This window comes from Scyliorhinus canicula, chromosome 13 (genome assembly GCF_902713615.1).
Source record: "Scyliorhinus canicula chromosome 13, sScyCan1.1, whole genome shotgun sequence".
In the NCBI taxonomy this organism is placed as follows: domain Eukaryota; kingdom Metazoa; phylum Chordata; class Chondrichthyes; order Carcharhiniformes; family Scyliorhinidae; genus Scyliorhinus; species Scyliorhinus canicula.
In genome coordinates this window covers 2,423,831-2,440,705 of record NC_052158.1, presented here as the reverse complement: position 1 = coordinate 2,440,705, position 16,875 = coordinate 2,423,831, and the positions used below count along the sequence as shown (strand labels likewise).

Genomic DNA, 16,875 nt, shown 5'->3' with positions numbered 1-16,875 from the left:
GAATGATCAAACTCTTTGCCGTGCTTAGAGCGCTAACTGCCTTTTGAAGCATTTTGCAGCCCCTGAAGGACACCACACTAAAGTTGAATTGAGTGTGGATGTTGGGGGGACGATGATTGTGGTTCTTTCTTAACTTATATCAAAACAAAAGCACGGTACGTGGATGCTGGAGACCTCAACCAAACACTGGAAATGGTGGAAACATTCAGCATCTGTGGAGAGAGAAACCGAGTTTTAGGTTGACAAGGTCAGGGCCGAAATGCTCATTCCTGTCTCCCTCCTTGCTTTTCCTGATATATAGAGGAGGGCAGGGCTGAGATTTGACAGTGATGTTCAAAACCAACAGGGGGTGGGGGAGATTTACAGAGGGAGAAACCGATCCCGCTCCTAAAACAATCCAGAACGAGAGGGCATTGACTTAAAATGCATTTCAGCGCAAGGGACCCCGGTTCGATTCCTGGCTTGGCACTGTCTGTGCGGAGTCTGTGCGTTGTCCCTGTGTCTGACGTGGGTTTCTTCCGGGTGCTCTGGTTTCCTCCCACAGTGCAAGGATGTGCCGGTTAGGTGGACTGGCCCTGCAAAATTGCCCTGAGTGTCCAAAAAGGTTCGGTGGGGTTACAGGGATAAGGTGGCGGTGCGGGCGTAAGTAGGGGGCTCTTTCCAAGGGCCAGTGCACACTCGATGGGCCAAATGGCCTCCTTCTGCAATGTAAATTTTATGATGTTGATGTCCAAAAGGTTAGCTGGGGGGGGGGGGGGGTTGTGGAGGGGTGTCACAGGGATGGGGCAGGGGTGCGGGCACTGCTAGGACGCTGTTCCGGAGGGTGGGCGCAGACTACAGTGGGCAGAATGGCTTCCTTCTGCAGTAGGAATGGCAGAATGGCAACATGTGCTGACTTTGGAAAGGGTCCAGAGGAGGTGCACAAGAATGATCCCTGGAATGAAGGGCTTGTCATATGAGGAATGGTTGAGGAGTCTGCGTCTGTAATTGCCGGAGTTTTGAAGGATGATGGGGGATCTTATTGAAACTTACAGGATACTGCGAGGCCTGGATAGAGTGGACGGGGAGAGGATGTTTCCGCTTGTAGGAAAAACTAGAAGCAGAGGGCACCATCTCAGACTAAAGGGACGATCCTTTAAAACAGAGATGAGGAGGAATTTCTTCAGCCAGAGGGTGGTGTGAATCTGAACTCTTTGCCGCAGAAGGCTGTGGAGGCCAAATCACTGAGTGTCTTTAAGACAGAGATAGGTTATTGATCAATAAGGGGATTGGGGATTATGGGGAGAAGGCAGGAAAATGGAGCTGAGAAAAATATCCTCCATGATTGAATGACGGAGCAGACTCGATGGGCCGAGTGGCCTAATTCTGCTCCAATGTCTTATAGTCTTTTGCGTTCTAACAACAGTTCTACAAATCCCCCTCTCTCTCTGCATAAGTAGGGGCTTTTCACAGTAACTTCTTTGTGACAATAAGTGACTATTATTATTAAATTGATAGATTGCAGAATTTTTGGGCGTTATTTCCCAGTGAATGGGTGCTGGGGTGTAGCGAGATAGAGGGGGAGGATGAAGGAAGTGGGAAGAGCAGATCTTCCCTCACGCCCGCGACCATGTCTGAGGTCACGTGCAAAGAACTAACGAGCATCTCTGATTGGCTGATCGGTGCCCATTGTTGCACATCACAGAATGGATACATTCAGATTCTGCCCTCTCGACCAATAGGAAGGCGCCGCTCGCTGATCCTTCATTTGCATACGCGTTGCTATTAATCCAGGCGCCGCTGCGGGGCCGCGATATCCAGCAGTCGGGGAACAAAGCTTGTGTTATGCCCGAGGCGGCGGGGAAAGGCTCGGCCCCCAAGAAGGGGCCGAAGAAGGCGGCTACTAAGAAGCGCGTCAAGGGTGAGAAGAAGCGCAAGAAGAGCCGTAAGGAGAGCTACAGCATCTACATCTACAAGGTGCTGAAACAGGTGCACCCGGACACCGGCATCTCCTCCTCGGCCATGAGTGTCATCAACTCCTTCGTCAACGACATCTTCGAGCGCATCGCCTGCGAGTCCTCCCGCCTCATCCGCTACAGCAAGCGCCAGACCATCTCCTCCCGGGAGATCCAGACCACCGTCCGTCTCCTGCTGCCCGGCGAGCTGGCCAAGCACGCCGTCTCCGAGGGCACTAAGGCAGTCACCAAGTACACCAGCTGCAAATGAGGGCGCCCGGACGGACGGACCGCGTTTAAAAATAAATAACTTCAACCCCTCCCAAAAAAGGCTCTTTTCAGAGCCACTCAAGATATCCAGAAAAGGAACTATCTCGGTTCTTACCAAAAAAAGACATGGACAAGCGTCTCGGAAAGAAAAGACAACCTTTAATGATATTTTTTAAAAGAAAAGCTTCCTGACTTGGCCATCGGTTTGATAATGGCTTAATCTTTTATTAATCAGTTTTACTAGTCTACTTTCTATCAAATCTGATGTTTCTTTTTGTAATTAATGCATCTTGGTTCACTGAAAATAGATGGGTTTCTTGACCTAAGTTTTTGAATTTGCTACATTCTTTGCTGGTTTATGAATTGACTTGGGGCTGGTGGGAGGAGGGGGGAAGCTAAAGTGGAATGAATTCCACCAACCTCAAATTTTCTTTAAGCGTTTTTGTGCTTCAATATTTCAGCAAATTGCTTTTGCAGCCAAGGTGAGTTCCCTTGGGGTGTGTGTGTGGATGGGTGTCCCAGGAACAAACACTTTTTCAGGTAGAGCATTCGGTCTGCTGTGCCCCAAGTGAGCGCCGACGGAAAGACTTGCAGTTCTTTTCCAGACCTTAGCAAAGTTTTACAGCCACGTCGACAAGATGGAGTGGGGGTGGCCACCATGCGCTTTGGGAGCCACGTTCCTGATGTAGTGCAGCAACAACCCGGGCTGAGCGTGCATGGTGAATGCACACTTCCATTTGAGTAAGTGTTTGCGCCCTTTGGCCAACCCCAACTTCCCCATGGAAGGCAGCTTCCGATCTCCTTCCCGTACGGAGCAAAGCTGGATAAAGAGCAAAATGAAATGTTGCGCGCCTCGGGAAAAACAAACTGGAAACAAAAGTAGATGCTTCCGAAACCGCGCCTTTTTTCCCGCCACTTGGTTTTCCCGCCCTTTTCCCGCTCCCCCCAAGCCCCGCCTCTCGAGCGGGATTGGAAGACGCGCCAATCGGAACGCCGAGCCTTTGTCGAGCTTCCAGCCAATGAGGAGACAGCGGCCAGCCGGCCGGCTCTATAAAAGGAGCCGCTCGGCGGGCTTCTGCTCAATAGCTGCGGAGAGGCGAGTGATTGGAAAAGGTTTCGAGGCAGAAGTGAGTGGAGGGGGAGAATAAAATGGCTCGAACTAAGCAGACGGCGCGCAAATCAACCGGAGGCAAAGCCCCCCGTAAGCAGCTGGCCACTAAGGCGGCCCGCAAGAGCGCTCCTGCCACCGGCGGGGTGAAGAAGCCGCACCGTTACCGGCCTGGCACCGTGGCGCTGCGGGAGATCCGCCGCTACCAGAAATCCACCGAGCTACTGATCCGCAAACTGCCCTTCCAGCGTCTGGTGCGAGAGATCGCCCAGGATTTCAAGACCGACCTGCGCTTCCAGAGCTCGGCCGTCATGGCCCTGCAGGAGGCCAGCGAGGCTTACCTGGTGGGGCTCTTTGAGGACACCAACCTGTGCGCCATCCACGCCAAGCGGGTCACCATCATGCCCAAGGACATCCACTTGGCCCGCCGCATCCGCGGGGAACGCGCCTGAACCCGCTGCCCATGCTAATGATGAAACCAAAAGGCTCTTTTAAGAGCCACCAAATACTCCTCTGGAAGACTGCTGTACCGTGCAAAAAAAAAAATCACGAAGCTGAGACCTACATACCTCCATTCGCCTGCAAACAGTTGCTGATCCTAAATATGAACGACTTGGATGTGAACGTTAGATTTCATTAGTAGGCTGCAGATCACTCGAAAATTGGTGGTGTTGATAGGAGCATAGTCTTGGGCTTCAGACTGATATAGATCGCTGCTGAACTGGGCAGAGCAATGACAAATGGAATTTAGTCCTGATGAGTGAGGTGCTGTATTTTGGACGGTCTATTAAGGAGTGGTAGATACCTAGGGAATATTGAGGAACAAGACACTTGGTGCACAAGCCCATGGGTCCCTGAAGATGGCAGCACAGGTAGATAGGGTGCTGGAGAAGGCGTATGGAATGCTTGCCTTCATTAACCGGAGAATAGGATTTAGGGGTGGCACTGCTGCAGGGTCCCAGGTTCAATTCCGGCCTTGGGTCACTGTCGAGTTTGCGCTTCCAGTGTCTGCATGGGATTTCACCGGGTGCTCTGGCTTCCCTCCATCCAAAGATGTGCAGGTTAGGTGGTTTTTGCCATGCTAAATTGCCCTTAGTGCCCAAAAGGTTTAGGTGGGGTTACGGCGGATAGGGTGGAGGCTTGGGCATAAGTAGATTCTATCATAGTACAACTTTACAAAATATTGGTTGGGCCACAGATGGAATATTGTGTGCAGCTCTGGTCGCCACACCATCGGAAGGATGTGATTGTACTGGAGGGGGTGCAAGGGAGATTCATCAGGATGTTGCCTGGGATGGAAAGTGAGCTATGGGGAGGCACTGAATAGATAGGCTGGGGTTGCTTTCCCTGTCAGCAGAAGAGGCTGAGGTATATTTCTGAGCCAGATACCTGATCGTGATATACAACATTATGAGAGGCACAAAGAGGGGTAGATCACCATGGCAGGGGTGTCAAACACCAGAGGACACGGGTTTAAGGTGAGAAGTGGTTTAGAAGAGAGGGGACCTGAGGAACATTTTTTCACCCAGAGGGTGGTGGGAATATGGAACGTGCTGCCTGAGAGGATGTGGGGATATGGAACGTGCTGCCTGAGAGGATGGTGGAGGCAGGGGCACTCTTGTTTCTCGGCTGTGTGACACAATCACCCAACAACCACCGCCCCCCCCCTCCACACAACACAACACCCAACTTAGAAATTGTAGGAAAGATATACAGAGAGGCCGCTCTGCCCATTGCTTCTGTCTTTAGGAACAGCGCCGCCCCCCCCCCCCCCCCCCCACAGCCTAATCCCACCAGCGTTTGGCCTGTAGCCCTGAAGGTTACGACACTCCAGGTCCATATCCAGACACCTTTTCTTTATTTAAAAAAAATAAATTTGGAGTACCCAATTAATTTTTCCAATTAAGGGGCAATTTAGCGCAGCCAATCCACCTAGCCTGCACATCTTTGGGTTATGGGGGCGAAACCCACGCAGACAGGGGGAGAACGTGTAAACTCCAGACGGACTGAGCCAGGATTGGACCTGGGACCTTGGTGCCGTGAGGCTGCAGTGCTAACCACTGCGCCACCATGCTGCCCGACACCTTTTCAATAAGTTTTTTTAAAAACAAACATTTGAAGGCATTTATGGTTTTATAACAACAAAAGATACAAATACAAATGTAAACATAGTTCAGTGCGTAACACTCCTCCAAACAACAACCATACCCAGCCAACTTGGCCTCCACACACATTCCCCAAGTCCCTCCACCAGTTCTCGCTGTTCCTGCCTAAACTAATCCCCTTTATTCCCTAAACCCCCCCCCCCTCTTATTGTATCTGCTAACAGTTTAGTTTTCCCCGAAGAAGTTGATAAACGACTGTCACCTCCGGACGAACCCTAAATTGATCCTCTCGCCGAATTTAATTTTCTCAAGCCTGAGAAACCCAGCCATGTCACTAACCCATACCACCGGTTTGGGGGCTCCGCATCCCTCCACGCTAATAAGATCCTTCTCTGGGCTACCAAGGAGGCAAAGGCAAAAACATCAGCTTCTCTCGCCCCCGGACTCCAGGGTCTTCCAACACTCCAAAAATTGCCACACATGGACTCGGGGTCACCCTCGTTTTTAGCCGTGGAGATGACATTGGCATCTCCCCTCTGATCTTTCCGCCAATCACTTCAAACCGATGCCCCCTGGGTCACTGACCTCTCTGCTACAGCAGTCAGTCCCTTCCCACCCACTCTACCCAGGCCCCTTCACAATTTCAAACATCTCAATCAAATCTCCCCTCAGCTTCCTCTGTTCCCGGGGGAAGGACCCCAGCCTCTCCAACCTTTCCTCGTCGCTGCAATTTCCCAGCCCTGGCTGGCAATATCCACGTAAATCTCCTCTCTACCTTCTCCAGTGCAATTACTCCCTCTCTGTAACGATGTGATCAGAACTGCACGCGCAATACTCAAGCTGTGGCCTAACTGATGTTTTATACTCTGGCAGAACCGCAGTGTTCTTACACTCAATACCTCGGCTAATAAAGGAAAGGATTCTATCTACCTTCTCAAAGCAAATAAAAAGCAAATTACCGCTAATGCTGAAACTTTTATTGAATTTATTGAGACATATCGGATTCTCAGGGGGCTTGACAGGGTCGATGCTGAGAGGGTGTTTCCTCTTGTGGGAGAGTCTGAGACCAGAGGGCACAATCTCAGAGTGAGGGGGGGTCGTCCATTTGAGACAGAGATGAGGAGGAATTTCTTCCCTCAGAGGGGAGTGGATCTGTGGAATTCTTTACCGCAGAGAGCTGTAGAGGCTGGGTCGTTAAGTACGTTCAAGGCTGAGATAGACATTTATTCTGTTAAAGCTGTTTATTCAGCAAGGGAATCGAGGCTTATGGGCTAACATAGAAAACAGGATCTGGAGGAGGCCTTCATTATGATCATGGCTAATCATCCAACTCAATAACTTGATCCTGGCGGCACAATGGAGGAATTGCCCTGGGAGTCCTCAACGTCGACTCTGGATCCCATGAAGCCCCTGACCTCCTTACAGCCTTGGTTCAAACATGGACAAAAGAGCTGAATGCCAGAGGTGAGGTGAGAGTGACTGTCCTTGACATCAAGGCAGCATTTGATCGAATATGGCATCAAGGAGCCCTAACTAACTGGAATTAATGGGAATCAGGGGGAAAACTCTCCGTTGTCACTCCTTTTCAAGTCACTCACCACCCTGACTTGGAAATACATCGCTGTTCCTTCACTGTCGCTGGGGCAACATCCTGGAGCTCCCTCCCTAACAGCACAGTGGGTGTATCTACACCTGAAGGACTGCTGCAGTTCAAGAAGGCAACTCACCACCACCTTTTGAAGGGCAACTAGGGATGGGCAATAAATGCTGGCCTAACGAATAACTGCAGTGCATCCTGTAAATGAATTTTAAAAGAAATTCTGCCTTCTCCCCATATCCTTTTCTCCCTTCGCCCCAACTGCGAGGTCTAACTGCTTCTTGAAAACATACAATGTTTTGGCCTCAACCACTTCCTGTCGGAATGAATTCCACAGGCCAACCGCTCTCTGGGTGAAGAAATGTCTCCTCATCTCTGTCCGAAATGGTTTGCCCTGAATCCTCAGACTGTGACCCCTGGTTCTGGACACATGGGGAACATCCTTCCTCCATCTACCCTGTTTGGTCCTGTTAGAATGTTATAGGTTTCTATTAGATCATAGAATAATAGAATCTCTACAGTGCAGGAGGCCATTCGGCCTATCAAGTCCCACCCAGGTTCTATCCCTCTAACCCCACCTAATCTTTGGACACCAAGGGGCATTTTAACATGGCCAATCCACCTGAGCTGCACGTCTTAGGTCATCTATGAGACCCCCCCCCCCCCTCCTCCATGCTTCTGAACTCATCAATACAATCCTAACAGACTCAATCTCTCCTCCTAACTCAGTCCCGCCATCCCAGGAATCAGTCTGGTCACCCTCCTCTGGCGCTGTAGCAAGAACATCCTTCCTCAGAGAAGGAGACCAAAGCTGTGCACAATGATCACAATGAGGTCGGAAAGGGGAATTGAGGATCATCACATCAGAATAGCCATTGAAAGGCGGAGCAGACAAGATGGGCCGAAAGGCCGAATTCTGCCCCTACATCGCGTGGTCTTAAAACATAAAAGTGCTGGAAAAACTCAGGGGTATCTGTGGACAGCGAAACACTGAACGTTTCAGGTCAACGACCTTTCATATGAACATAAAACACGCGAATATAACTCAGAACCTGTTGTTTTTTTAAAAAATGATTTAGATATTTATTGCAGATTCATTTGGGTCGACTTTCGTCTTTGTAGTCTGGGAGTGTCGACTCTCTGAGGCGCAGGGAGCGAGGGGGGAAGAGGTTTGAAATGAATGGGTGAAAAGTCCTGGCGGGATTCTCCGGGCGTTCGATTCGCCTAGTCTCGGCGCCGTAAAATGCGCCCATTTGCCCTAAGTTATAAAGCTCAGTGTTGAGCGCTATTGCACTTCTACCAACATTCCCAAGAGTTATGGAGTGGGGTAGGGTAGTTTCAACATGGTTCTGGAGATTTGAGTTCATTTGGATCTTTAAACCACATCAGCAGGTTGACATAAAACTTTTCAGGTTTAACCCTATCCTGCCAGATTGTTTCAGCAATCTGCACAAAAATGGGCAAAAATTGCAGCTTAAATGCACGCGTAACAATGGTTTTTTTTTGCGTTGAGGCAGGTTTTAGGGGAAAACGCCTTAATTAGTCTCAATCAAAACATTGGTCTTGAAACATTGAGCCAACATTTTACAGCTGGTCTGACTCTTTGGCGATGTCCCTCACTTGTTACCAAATTGTTTCCAGCCCGGTAAACGGAGTTTACAAACACCATTTGCGTTCTTTCACCCTTTTCCGCTCCCGCCCACGTTGTTTTCCCGGGTATCTTAAACTTGGCCGCACATGAAACATCCTTTTGTCACAGGAGGGTTCCGACTTAGATCATTTACAAAACATTTGCAAGGTTGCCAACATCAACGCTCACATTTTACACCGCTGGATTTCAATATAAAAAGAAAAGAATCGCAAAGAACTATGTCATCTTCGCATCTTCATAACACGCCATGAAATGAAAACGACCCCGGGGCAATTTCCAATGGATGGAATTATCAAGGCTTTGAAAAAGTGGGTCGCAGTCTATTCCTTCCTCTCCACACCCCCCCCCCCCCCCTCTCCATTTATTAGCACCTTCCATCGCCAAGACCATGAATCAGTTAGAACAGATAATATAAATTAAAGAGAGAGAGAGATGGGGGGGGGGGGGGGGGGGGGGGGATAATTCCTTCACAACAGAGTGAATGTGTCATTCCTTCACACCAAAGGGTGACTATCATTTCTTGACACCAGAGCGAATGTATCACTCCTTCACTCCAGAGTAAAAGTATCACTCCCTCACACCAGAGAATAAATGTATCATTCCTTGACAGCAGTGAATGTATCACTCCTTCACACCAGAGTGAAAGTATCATTCCTTCACACCAGAGTGAATGTATCATTCCTTCACCCCAGAGAGTAAATGTATCATTCCTTGGGGGGGGGGGGGGGGGGGGGGGGGATGTATCACTCCTTCACACCAGAGGGGGAATGTATCACTCCTTCACACCAGTGAATGTATCACTCCTTCACACCAGAGGGGGAATGTATCACTCCTTCACACCTGAGGGGGGAATGTATCACTCCTTCACACCGGAGCGAATGTATCACTCCTTCACACCTGAGGGGGAATGTATCACTCCTTCACACCAGAGGGGGAATGTATCACTCCTTCACACCAGAGGGGGAATGTATCACTCCTTCACACCAGTGAATGTATCACTCCTTCACACCAGAGGGGGAATGTATCACTCCTTCACACCTGAGGGGGGAATGTATCACTCCTTCACACCGGAGCGAATGTATCACTCCTTCACACCTGAGGGGGAATGTATCACTCCTTCACACCAGAGGGGGAATGTATCACTCCTTCACACCTGAGGGGGAATGTATCACTCCTTCACACCAGAGGGGGAATGTATCACTCCTTCACACCAGAGGGGGAATGTATCACTCCTTCACACCAGAGGGGGAATGTATCACTCCTTCACACCAGTGAATGTATCACTCCTTCACACCAGAGGGGGAATGTATCACTCCTTCACACCAGAGGGGGAATGTATCACTCCTTCACACCTGAGGGGGAATGTATCACTCCTTCACACGTGAGGGGGAATGTATCACTCCTTCACACCGGAGCGAATGTATCACTCCTTCACACCGGAGCGAATGTATCACTCCTTCACACCAGAGCGGGAATTTATCACCCTTTCACACCAGATAAGGAATACATTATTCCTTCACAGCAACTTGTTAGTTTTAAGAGGTCAAGAATCGAGACAACTCTTTTGAAGCAACAATCGATCTTTTAATATTCTTCATCACAGCCAAACACATTCCTGGTTTCTCGCAAATATTTGGTCGGATGCGCCGCCGCACCCCCGGCTTCGGTGTCTTTTCTGAAGAGGGGAGGGGGGGTTGTGTTATGTGGCGTCCACATCCCATTGGGGTCAAATCTTCCACGTTTTCTCTTTTTCGGTCGGGGCATGGTTACTTTTCTCTTCCTCCCCCCTCAAAAATAATTTTTCAGCGAAGTGCGAAAATAAATGAAAGCAAAAAGAAGAAAAGTTCGCCGAAATAGGGCAAAAGTTTTAAAAATAAAGTCCCTTCAGAAGTAAAAGTTTTCCCCCCTGTTGGCCGTTTTGTTTTGGATTAAACTCTTCGGAAAGTGGTGAGCGGCTCTTAAAAGAGCCTTTTTGGTGTTTTTTCTTGTGGATTGATTGGATTTTTTGGTCACTCCTTCCCCCGCACTCAGGCGTAAACCTTGCTGGGGTGCCCGGTCTTCTTGGGCAGCAGCACGGCCTGGATGTTGGGCAGGACGCCGCCCTGGGCGATGGTCACGCCGCCCAGCAGCTTGTTGAGCTCCTCGTCGTTGCGGATGGCGAGTTGCAGATGGCGGGGGATGATGCGGGTCTTCTTGTTGTCGCGGGCCGCGTTGCCGGCCAGCTCGAGGATCTCGGCGGTCAGGTACTCCAGCACGGCGGCCAGGTAGACCGGCGCGCCGGCTCCCACCCGCTCGGCGTAGTGGCCCTTGCGCAGCAGCCGGTGGATACGGCCGACGGGGAACTGCAGGCCGGCCCGGGAGGAGCGGGTCTTGGCCTTGGCGCGCCCTTTACCTCCAGTTTTACCGCGACCCGACATGTATGCTACCTTCTTTTGGAGAGTCACAGGTCTTCAATGGGCCCACCGCACCGCCGCCTCGCCTTTTATACCTCTCGGCAGGATCGGCATGCGGGTCGCTCCCCATTGGCCGGTGGAGTCCCTTTGTTTCTGATTGGACGCCGACAATTGGAAACATTCCCAGCCATCAGCCAATGGAAATCGGCGCCCACCCCATCCCTAATTAGCATATTCAGCAGCCCCCGTCCTGCAGCTCAGCAAGGCAAACAAAAATTTGACACCTCGAAATCCCACATCCAGTTTGTAAAATGAAATGAAAGCAAAAAGGACGGCTGGAAAAAAAAATGATCAAAAGTCAGGTCAAGCCCAAGATGAGCCTTTTCCTGTCAGCTTGGACCTTGGTCTGCCTCTCGTTCTGGGGACCATGAACTGGGTTCAATTTGGGTTGTTTTTTGAAAGAGACAATGAGGTGGTTTGAGGGCTTGTCCTTGTCCACTCTGCGCATTGGCTTCAATAAAACAATGGCAGAAATCCCAGAACTAGACTCCCATCATGGATGGGGGTCGACAACTGTGTCAAGACCCCAGAATGGACAGGCCCAGTTCTTGAATGGGCGCCATATCAGGCACGACACAAGAACCAAACACATTGCAGAATTTACATAGATAGAATTTACATAGAATTTACAGTGCAGAAGGAGGCCATTCAGCCCATCGAGTCTGCACCGGCTCTTGGAAAGAGCACTCTACCCAAGGTCAACACCTCCACCCTATCCCAATAACCCAGTAACCCCACCCAACACTAAGGGCAATTTTGGACACTAAGGGCAATTTATCATGGCCAATCCACCTAACCTGCACATCTTTGGACTGAGTGGTATAGACCCTTGGATACTCAACCACCGAAGAGAGAAGTTCTCCTTCTTCTCCAATGTTCACACAGGCTACTACCACATAGACCTCTTCATAGCGGGGAAATCGGTGCTCCCAGGAGTAGTGAGGGCGGAATACTCCCCGCTAGTGATCTCAGACCATGCTCCACACTCCATGGACGTGAGGTTGGAGATGGGCCGGGGCGCAGCGCCCCCATGGATGCTGCACATAGATACCTGTTGTGGAGGAGGACAGGAGACAGGGACTGGAAGCACTGCTCGGACTGGAATGCATTGATTCCATCCAGATAGAGAAGGGACCAGACCGGACGGGTTCCCAGTGGACCTCTAACACAAATTTAGGCAGCACTGGCCCCTCATCTGCAGTAAACGTTCAACGACTCACTGTCGAGGGGGGGGGGGGGGGTCCTGCCGCCTCCGCTGGCACAGGCCTCGATCTCACTGATCCCCCAAAAAGGCAAAGACCTGACGGAGTTCGGGTCATACACACCTATCCCACTCAGGAACACGGACTCTAAAGTCCTGGTGAAACTCTAACCGAGAGAGTCGCTTTCCAGAAGTGATCGCGGAAATTCAGATCGGGTTTGTCAAGGGCAGACAGCTAACAGCGAATATCAGATGCCTGCTGAACGAGATCGTGACCCCCAACCGGGGAGGGGACACCAGAAGTCATCATCTCCCTGGACGCTGAGAAAGCTACGACCGAGTCGAATGGAGGCATCTCATGGAGGTGCTTGACCAGTCAGGGTTTGGAGCTCCCACGATGAGTGTAAGGACGAACGCCACCAACTCAGAATATTTCCGGTTGCACTGAGAGATGAGGCAGGAGTGGCCATTGTCCCCACTGCTGTTGGCAATGACAATTGAGCCGTTGGCCATCGCTCTTAGATCAGTGAAGGGGTGGACAGGCAAAGTTAACCTGAGCGAGTGCAAAATCTTCCCGTTAAACCCCCCCAGAGGGAGGAGCAGAGCAGGAAATGCTGCCATGCATGGTGGCCCAAACCAAGTTCATAATGCAGGGGATCCAGATCGTCCACGAATGAGCACAACTCCATAAGTGGAACTGTCCAGCCTGGTGGAGGAGGTGAAGAGGGACCTGTGGAGATGGGACTCACTCCTGCTCTCCCTGGCGGGAAGAGTACAGATGATTAAAAATGAATGTGCTGCCAAGGTTCCTCTTCCAATTCCAATCACTCCCGATCTTCTTCCCAAGAAGAAGTGAGGGCCCCGCTGTGTTCCTCTCTGTGTTCGCTGCCCAGTGGCAGAACAGCATTTTCGACAGAGCCAATCCTCGCATGTGTCGCCCTCGTTGTCACGCGAGTTTTCGTATCCTGGGACCTTTTTCCCGCCCAGACAGGGGAGAGCGTGCAGACTCCGCACGAATGGTGACCCAAGCCGGGAACCGAACCTGGAACCTGGAGCTGTGAAGCAACAGTGCTAACCACTGTGCTACCGTGTTGCCCATGACAATGGAATCTTGGATGAGGGGCTTTATTTACTGTCAGGATACTGGAGAAATGGGAATAATTTTCCTTCAAAGAGAGAATGTTAAGAGTTGATTGGATAGATGTGCCAAAAATCATTAAGGGTTTTGCTAGTGTCGATCAATAGGAACTCTCTCCAGTGACAAGAGTGTTGGTTACTTGAGGACAAAGATTTAAGGTGATTAGCAAAATAATTGGAGGCTACATTACTTCCCACAACAGTTTGTTGTGATCTGTAATGTAGTGTGCAATAATGGTAGAAGCAGATTCAACAGTACCTTTCAAAATATGTTGTATGAAGACATGAAAGGAAACATGAAGATTGGGGGGGGGGGGGTGTTGAGGGGGAAGGGCGCTGGGTTGCACAGGAGTAGAGTGGTATCTCGACAGGATTAGTGGTCAAAAAGCTGAGCAATGATGCGTAATGCCCCAGAAATACGAGTTCAAATGCCACTTTCAGCGATTTGTGGACAGCAGACCCCCCCCCCCCCCTCACCCCTCCAACCCCCAGAAACCCCAACTCACATTGTTCCTGGACCAACTTTACAACCAAATAGTTTTATTCCAAATGAAGCCAATTGTGGTAATACAGATGACATATTGGCTACCTAATCCAGAGGCCCAGATTCTGGAGACCGAGGCAGCTGGTGGAATTTAAATTGAATTGTGGGTGGCACGGTGGCACAGCAGTAAGCACTGCTGCCTCACAGAGCCAAGGATCCAGGTCCAATTCCGGCCTTGGGTGACTGTCTCTGTGTAGTTTGCACGTTCTTCCCGTGTCTGCATGGCTTTGCTCCAGGTGCTCCGGTTTCCTCCCACAATCCAAAGATGTGCGGGTTAGGTGGATTGGCCGTGATCAATTGCCCTTAGCGTCCAAAAGATTAGGTCGGGTTACTGGGTTACAGGGATAGGGTGGAAGCCTGAGCTTAAGTAAGGGGCTCTTAGGCGGCATGTGGCGCAGTGGTTAGCACTGGGACTGCGGCGCTGAGGACCCGGGTTCGAATCCCGGCCCTGGGTCACTGTCCGTGTGGAGTTTGCACATTCTCCCCATGTCTGAGTGGGTTTCACCTCCACAACCCAAAGATGTGCAGGTTAGGTGGATTGGCCACGCTAAATTGGCCCTTAATTGGGAAAGAAAAATAACTGGGCACTCTAAATTTATTAAAAAAAAGAAGGGTGCTCTTTCAAGGGCCGGTGCAGAATCGATGGGCCGAATAGCCTCCTTCTGCACTGTACTGTTGCTATGATTCCATAATCCTTCCTAAAATTCATTGTCCAGAACAATGCTCCAGCTGAGGCTGAACCTATGTTACATACACATTTTATCAAACTTTGATGCTTTTGAATTCTGTGCCTTCCAGGAGAAGAGGGACAGGAGAGGCCTGTGTTAATCTGGGTTTTATTTCAAACTGTTCTGGCATTATAATTAAAGGTTGATGACGAGAAAAAAGAACAGTGTTTAAAGAAAGACTAGGCTGTTGCTTAGCAACCAGGGCCCACATTGAAAAACATAGGCACTTGCAGTTCAGTTGGCACCAGCTATCCGAGAAGAAATCATCTGTCACAGAAACTGCCAGCAGAGGCAGGACAAAAGTCCCAGAAGCTAATCAACACAGCAGCACGGTAGCACAGTGGGTAGCACTATGGCTTCACAGCACCAGGGTCCTAGGTTCGATTCCCGGCTTGGGTCACTGTCATAGAACATAGAACATAGGGCGAGATTCTCCGCAAATGCGGAGAATCGTAAAGGCTGCCGTGGGACAGGCCGTGACCCATGGCAGCCTTCACAGCCTTTTCCGGGGCCGATTCTCCCCTCCGGTTGGGGCTAGGAGCGCGGCCCCGCGCGTCACGGCGGCGCGGCCTTGACGACGGTCAACAAGGCCGCACGTCAAGCATCACGGCGGCTAACGCAGCCGATGACGTCAGCCGCGCATGCGCAGGTTGGACAACGCCAACCCGCGCATGCGCAGTTGGCGCCTTTCTCCTCAGCCGCCCGGCAAGACGTGGCAGCTTGATCTTGCCGGGTGGCGGAGGGGAAAGAGTGCGTCTGTTTTGGACGCTGGCCCGACAATCGGTGGGCACCGATCGCGGGCCTGTCCCCTCCCGAGCACAGTCGTGGTGCTCCCGTGCAAATAGGGCCTCTAGATGCCCCAAACGGGCATCTGGCGCCCGTTTCACGACGGCAGTGAGCAGGTGTGTTTGCTGCCGTGTTGAAACGGGCGTGAAGGCCTGGCCACTCGGCCCATCGGCCTCGGAGAATCGCCGCTTGCCGTAAAAAACGGCGAGCAGCAATTCGTGGCATGGGGGGGGGGGGGGGGGGAGAGAATAGCGGGAGGGCGTGAAAAATGTCGGGATGCCCTCCTGCTATTCTCCCACCCGGCGTGGGGGATGGAGAATCACACCCATAGAGTGCAGAAAGGCCATTTGGCCCATTGAATCTGCACCGACCCATTTAAGCCCTCACTTCCACCCTATCCCCGTAACCCAATAACCCTTTTTGGACACTAAGGGCAATTTAACGTGGCCAATCCACCTAACCTGCACGTCTTTGGACTGTGGGAGGAAACCGGAGGAAACCCACGCAGACACGGGGAGAATGTGTAGACTCCTCACAGACAGTGACCCAGCAGGGAATCGAACCTGGGATTCAATTCCCAGCTTGGGTAACTGTCTGTATGGAAACTACACGTTCCCCCCGTGTTTGCGTAGGTTTCCTCCGGTTTCCTCCTACAAGTCCCGAAAGATGTGCTATTAGGTAATTTGGACATTGTGAATTTATCCTCTGAATAGGCCCCGGAATGTAGCCACTAGGGGCTTTTCACAGTAACTTCATTGCAGTGTTAATGTGAACCTACTTGTGACAATAAAGATTATTATTATACATATAGTTCAAGAAACCAGGCAATGAATGTGAAGCCCCAAAGAGACTGGAGTCAAGGGATAAAGAACTGGAATGCGAACAAGGTACTGTTCAGTTAAGTTGAAGAAAGAGGCCCCCAGTTAAAGAGAGAACTGAAAGGTGCAGACACGGACAAGCGGCTAGCAAGAAGCCAAACATCTGAAGTCATCCTAAAGTGGGTGCTTCCTTACTACAGCCTGTGCTCCGTTGTCATGGCTGGGTATCTGAGAGGTTGTGTGGAGCCTTGAAAACACATGGCAATCCAAGGCAGAGGACTACTGAAAGGGGAGATTGAACTCCTGGAAGTGGATCCTTGGTGAAGGCATCTGAGAGAAAACCTTGTTTGTGAGAGAAGATTCTAAGCATGTTCTACAACAGTGACGAGTAGAAACTCTTGTGTGGAAGTTAGAGTTCCAGTGAGGCTGGTTGGTTCAAAGTGTAACAAACATCTGGGGATATTTCATGAGAAATCCAGAGAAGTTGCGTTGATTGGCATCTGCCACTGGGATTCAGAGTGTGGGGTGCATGCCCACATTTTG

The 16,875-nt window shown here is 50.6% G+C and overlaps 3 protein-coding genes across 3 annotated transcripts; 2 read left to right on the top strand and 1 right to left on the bottom strand.

Annotated features, from left to right (window-relative positions):
- The first annotated feature begins 1,787 nt into the window (after positions 1-1,787).
- LOC119975958 (histone H2B 1/2/3/4/6-like) lies at positions 1,788-2,530 on the top strand. The gene has a single exon (XM_038815940.1). It carries the CDS (start codon positions 1,825-1,827, stop codon positions 2,203-2,205), a length of 381 nt encoding a protein of 126 aa, XP_038671868.1. The 5' UTR covers positions 1,788-1,824; the 3' UTR covers positions 2,206-2,530.
- Positions 2,531-3,317: 787 nt separating this feature from the next.
- Positions 3,318-3,865, top strand: LOC119975954 (histone H3-like). Its single transcript, XM_038815936.1, has one exon. It carries the CDS (start codon positions 3,354-3,356, stop codon positions 3,762-3,764), a length of 411 nt encoding a protein of 136 aa, XP_038671864.1. The 5' UTR covers positions 3,318-3,353; the 3' UTR covers positions 3,765-3,865.
- A 6,362-nt stretch (positions 3,866-10,227) lies between these two features.
- LOC119975956 (histone H2A-like) lies at positions 10,228-11,133 on the bottom strand. Its single transcript, XM_038815938.1, has one exon. The coding sequence runs from the start codon at positions 11,080-11,082 to the stop codon at positions 10,693-10,695; it is 390 nt and encodes a 129-aa protein (XP_038671866.1). The 5' UTR covers positions 11,083-11,133; the 3' UTR covers positions 10,228-10,692.
- Between the last annotated feature and the right edge of the window lie 5,742 nt (positions 11,134-16,875).

Coding starts and splice junctions, on each gene's coding strand:
- LOC119975956 (XM_038815938.1), bottom strand. CDS start 11,082: ATGTCGGGTCGCGGTAAAACTGGAGGTAAAGGGCGCGCCAAGGCCAAG.
- LOC119975958 (XM_038815940.1), top strand. CDS start 1,825: ATGCCCGAGGCGGCGGGGAAAGGCTCGGCCCCCAAGAAGGGGCCGAAG.
- LOC119975954 (XM_038815936.1), top strand. CDS start 3,354: ATGGCTCGAACTAAGCAGACGGCGCGCAAATCAACCGGAGGCAAAGCC.